The sequence below is a fragment of the Cucurbita moschata genome, unplaced genomic scaffold, assembly GCF_002738365.1.
Source record: "Cucurbita moschata cultivar Rifu unplaced genomic scaffold, Cmos_1.0 Cmo_Scf00028, whole genome shotgun sequence".
In the NCBI taxonomy this organism is placed as follows: Eukaryota; Viridiplantae; Streptophyta; class Magnoliopsida; order Cucurbitales; family Cucurbitaceae; genus Cucurbita; species Cucurbita moschata.
Genome location: NW_019268544.1, coordinates 419,079 through 423,878, shown reverse-complemented (window position 1 = coordinate 423,878; position 4,800 = coordinate 419,079). Strand labels below are relative to the sequence as shown.

The following is a 4,800-nucleotide window of genomic DNA, read 5'->3' as shown; positions in this document are numbered from 1 at the left end:
TCTCACAATCCCCCATTCTTCTTTTCTCCAACTATGTGGGATCTCACAATCCCCAATTCTTCTTGTCTCCAACTATGTGGGATCTCACAATCTCCAATCGTTCTCGTCTCCAACGATGCAGGATTTCACAATCCAGCCCTTCAAGGGCAGGGGCCTAGTGTCTGGCTCTAATATAATTTGTAATAGCCCAAGCCACAACCGCCCAAGCCCAAGCCACCAAGCCCGTTTTTAAATTTGCTAATTTTAATTTCCACTATTTTCTTTTCTTACAAAATTTTTCATTTATTTTTGTGGGATCAAAGTGAATTTCTGGTAGGAATTAGATTCGGTAGTAAATTTTGCTGCATTCATATCAAGGTGGGAGAGAATATAATCTGAAATCTCTCCCTACTTTCTATTTATCATCCATTTAATATGAAAATTTATCCGATAGTAAAATTTCAAGTGTAGCACCTTTTCAAATTAAAGGTTAAGTCGATAAAAATTGATTTTTTTTGTTAAGTCAATATTTATACTTAAGACGGGACATGTTGATTCCACATAAAGAACTATACTCAACCACTCCAAATACTATATACTACACACATCCATGATACAATGTTTTAATGGAAATTAAGGTCATTAGAAGACGAAAAAGGAACAGAATCATGGGTATGCTTCACATGCTCTAATTCAATTAACCACATAAATAATGACTCTTTTTGGTGCTTTCTTCGTAGGATCACTCACTCGGTGTCGGTATCAGCCTTATAAAAACCGAACCCATTAATCATTTCCCATCTCAACTCCAAATCACTCATCTTCCTCCTCCATCTCTGCAACTTCGCCCTGCAAATCAGTCATCACCAGGCTTCATGGCAACCAAGCTTAGAGCTCTGCAAAAATGGGTTGAAAAGGCACCGCCTTTCTTTGCTTTTCCCATCAAGCCTCCTCACTCTCCTCGCTTGGACACCATTAAAGAAGACGAAGAACTTGAAGAAATAAATGAAGCTAAACAGCCATAGCTATGAAACTCTTTCTTTTTTGCTCTGTTTTTGCCCTGTTTTTTCTGGCATCTTGATCGAGTATGAATGTCTTAAGCTATGTGTGAAAAGACGTATGTAAATTCGAATGGCATAATGATCATTAAGCATAAACTTGACCCACTTGATTAATTTAGCACGAAAACGAAAGCGAAGTCAGAATTACATAAATGGCAGGGAAAACAGAGGAAAAGAACAATAAACAGAGCAATTGGGAAGAGAGCTCATATGATGGCGATCTGGATAAGATTTATACGGCAGAGGAACTTCTGAACGAGCCCAGTGCTTTGACTGCCCCTGCTCTTATTATGACTTGATGATAAATGGCAGCAATGGCAGCTCCAATGAAGGGCCCAACCCAAAAGATCCACTGTTCAAAAGTTGAAAAATAAAAAGGCTTTAATTTCTTGATCTGTGAAACAATGATCCAAAAGCTTAAAAGAAAATGGAGGAAAAAGTTACATGGTGATCCCAGGCTTCAGCTTCGTTATAGATCACTGCAGCTCCTAAGCTTCTAGCTGGGTTTATGCCGGTGCCGGTGATCGGAATGGTGGCTAGATGAACCATAAACACTGCGAACCCAATTGGGAGTGGCGCCAAAACCTTCGATTTTGAGTTTAAACAAAGATTAATTCTAAAATGAGCCTCAAAGCTGAACCCAATTTGGGGCATTCAATAAACTTACAGGGACGTGAGAATCTCTAGCGTTTCTCTTGGGGTCAGTGGCGGAGAAGACAGTGTAAACAAGAACAAAAGTTCCGATGATCTCTGCGGCTAAGCCGGTGCCGATGCTGTACTCATCGGAGAGCATATTGGCTCCACCTTTGTACCGAACGTAATAACCCTTCTGAAACGATTTAGCTAACCCACAACCACAAATGGCCCCCAAACATTGAGCCATAATGTAAAGAACAGCTCTGATTAGAGATATTTTTCGAGCCAATAACAGCCCGAACGTGACCGCCGGGTTAATATGCCCTCCTACACAGTTCAACAAAAACAGGGTAATCCTTTTTCAAAAAACAGAGAGAAACAGAGAAAAACAGAGCAATAAACTCACCAGAAATTCCAGCCGTACAGTAAACAAGGACGAAGATCATGCCACCGACAGCCCAGGCAACACCCAAAACGCCCACCCCACCACAGTGGCTTTCAGTGTCCGACAACTTGGAAGATCCAATCACAGTGAGAACAAGAATGTACAAGAACAGAAGCGTGGCGACGAACTCAGCGATAACGGCTCTGTAAAATGACCACTGAGTAAACTCCTCAACGTCGATCAATGGGGTCGGAGGCGGGTCTTGGTAGTCCTTGGCGGCCGACATTGCTACGAAAATGATCGAGCAATTAGAGCTTGAAAACAGAGGAGCAACAATGGAGGGCAGAGATTGAAGCAGAGATATATTTAAAGGAGATGGTAGAAAGCTGTCATGGTTTGTAATTTATTTCCTCTGTACTCTGTTTGGGTATTTAATGCCATTGTCAATGACCAGCTCAGTACGCTAAGTTCATCTTCTTCAAGCTCTGTAAGCGCTTTACTCGAAACAGAGTGGATCGACCAACAAAGACAAAGAGGTAGCCATGGAAGCAGAATTCAGAGAGTTTAGTTGAAGCTAATAAATGCGTGGCTACCCATTTCTAGGCATTTAAAGTAGAGGCATGTTGGATCCCACACATTAAATTGTTCATATCAATTCTTCTGCCTCCTCACCTACTTTTAGATATGGTAAGTTTGAATGAGTAATGAGTTAGCTGATTTGCATACTTGTTATTTAGCTAAAAGGGTAGCAGATTTGGGTTGAAAAACAGAGGATGTAGGATGCTACTATGGTGTTTGCCTGACTCTACAATTTGCTATAACTATAAGTTTTCTTTAAGTAGAGAAGCTACGTCCTTACTTTATGGCCTTTGGCGTCTTGGGCTTGCCCACAAGCTTCACAATGAGGTTGCTTTGTGTCTTTGGGCTTGCCTTCGAGCTTCACCAGAGGTTGGTTTACGTCATGCCTGATTGAACTGATACCATATTCAAATGAGAGCAATTATGAAGATATTATAACTAAAAAAGACTTAAAAGAATTGAAAGTTATTGTGTATCTTTCTTTTCTGTGACTCGATGGTAAGAACTTCCCGACTTATGTTGGGTGACCTCTTGGAATTCTCTTAAAGAGCATACGAGTGAGGACAAAACATGTTGAATGGATCCGTGTTAGTCTATGGGAATAGAATTCTCTTATAAGCGACGAATATAGGGACATGGGTTGTCACAAATGGTATTAGAGCGGTACCTCTTCTTATAAGATGTGATTTAGGGATGAACTACGGCAGAAACTGATGGACATGTGATACCCGAATAAAGAGAAAGTGTATATAAGTGAACCAAGAGCATATTCAAATGAGAATGACCTCGAAACTAAGATGACTAAGAAATGCTTATAGGAACTACTGAGATGACTAAGAAATGCTTATAGAATTAAAAGTTCCTGCTCAATCACTAAAAATTGTTCGAGAAATTAGCTGACAAATCTCTAATAGTTCACAATTAAGGGTTAGCTAAGGAAAGTAATCATCAGATTAACAACATAAATATATTTGTCAATAACTCACCTCCCAAACTCGAACTCAATTCCTCCTATTTGGTGGCGAACCCCTTAATTCCGACGATGATTCCTTCACAAACCGACCGTCTCTCCCTCCCTCAATGGCGGAGATGACATTGAGTGCCGGCGCTGCAACCATCGGCCCGCCGCCGTACTCATCGGAATCACCCTTCTGGAACCATTTCACCAATGCACACCCGCAAATGCCGCCCAAACACTCACCGGAAATCGGCGGTGCAGTAAAGGAGGAGGAGGAGGAGGAGGAGGAGGAAGGATCGTGCCGCGCTTCCATGGCCTTAATCCTCCAGAAGCTTCTTCTCCGGATGAGACCCGCTAATCGATTATTCACGGTTGTGAATGATCCACGTGTCGCTAATTTATTGCTCATAGAAAAAATAAAATTAAAAAAATATATATATCTTTCCATGAAATTATTGGGATGCGTCGGTGCATCTTGTGTTCGTCTTTTGATGGGCGGTGGCCGTTGGATGTCCTAATTTCTTTTTTTTTTTTTTTTAACCAAATAATATTTATTTTAAAACTATTTCTTTTAAATTTTCAAAAATTTCATTATATTTTTACTTTTAAAACGAAATTATTAGAATTTTAAAAATTGTATTAGTAAAATTTATGATAATATCTAATATTGTAAAAATATCAATTTTCATCGGTCAATTTAATGGTCGGCATTTTAAAATTTACCACTTTAAATTAAAAGAATTGGACGTATTTGAAATATAACGCAATTTTGAGAGTGTTTTGTATTATTTAACCCATAAAAAAAACGTGGGGACCAGACAAGTGTAGGTAGCTCGACTGGCTTACTTGTCGATTTTCTGATCCAATTTGTTGTATCATTTGACAAAAAGATTAATAATCTTTTTTTTTTTTTTTTTTGGTATGAAAGGGTAATTATATTATCTAATAATCCGATCAATTCAAATTATCCAACCTAAATTATAAATATTGAGATGAGTTTAGATTTTTTTTAATATAAGTTAGAGATGAATTTTTGAAAAAATCAAAATAAAAACGGGTCGATTTCTGACGAAAATATGATTTTAACTCTCCCTATTTTTAAGATTATTATAAGATTATTAGGGAGAGTAAAAATATTTAACCTTTATCATGATATTTGAAATTTACAATCAAATAATTTTACATTTTACCGTTGCAACGGC

The 4,800-nt window shown here is 38.5% G+C and overlaps 1 protein-coding gene across 4 annotated transcripts; it reads right to left on the bottom strand.

Moving 5' to 3' along the window:
• Positions 1-1,101: 1,101 nt before the first annotated feature.
• LOC111463198 (aquaporin PIP2-2-like) lies at positions 1,102-3,887 on the bottom strand. 4 transcript variants are annotated; one of them, XM_023107048.1, is made up of 6 exons: positions 3,627-3,887; positions 2,921-3,035; positions 2,083-2,736; positions 1,708-2,003; positions 1,485-1,625; positions 1,102-1,392 (listed from the first exon to the last, which is right to left on the bottom strand). In XM_023107048.1, exons 3-6 carry the CDS (start codon positions 2,345-2,347, stop codon positions 1,273-1,275), a joined length of 822 nt encoding a protein of 273 aa, XP_022962816.1. In that variant the 5' UTR covers positions 2,348-2,736; positions 2,921-3,035; positions 3,627-3,887; the 3' UTR covers positions 1,102-1,272. The 4 variants fall into 4 exon arrangements, with proteins under 4 accessions (XP_022962816.1, XP_022962817.1, XP_022962818.1 ...); XM_023107049.1 differs by having other exon boundaries at positions 2,083-2,733; XM_023107050.1 differs by having other exon boundaries at positions 2,083-2,349.
• Positions 3,888-4,800: the final 913 nt, after the last annotated feature.

What these genes read in the sequence shown, in the direction of transcription:
- LOC111463198 (XM_023107048.1), bottom strand. Translation starts at nt 2,347, where the DNA reads ATGTCGGCCGCCAAGGACTACCAAGACCCGCCTCCGACCCCATTGATC. An exon ending in CTAGAGATTCTCACGTCCCT is followed by an intron (nt 1,626 to 1,707) that starts GTAAGTTTATTG and finishes TCAAAATCGAAG; the next exon opens with GTTTTGGCGCCACTCCCAAT. An exon ending in CTGAAGCCTGGGATCACCAT is followed by an intron (nt 1,393 to 1,484) that starts GTAACTTTTTCC and finishes ACTTTTGAACAG; the next exon opens with TGGATCTTTTGGGTTGGGCC.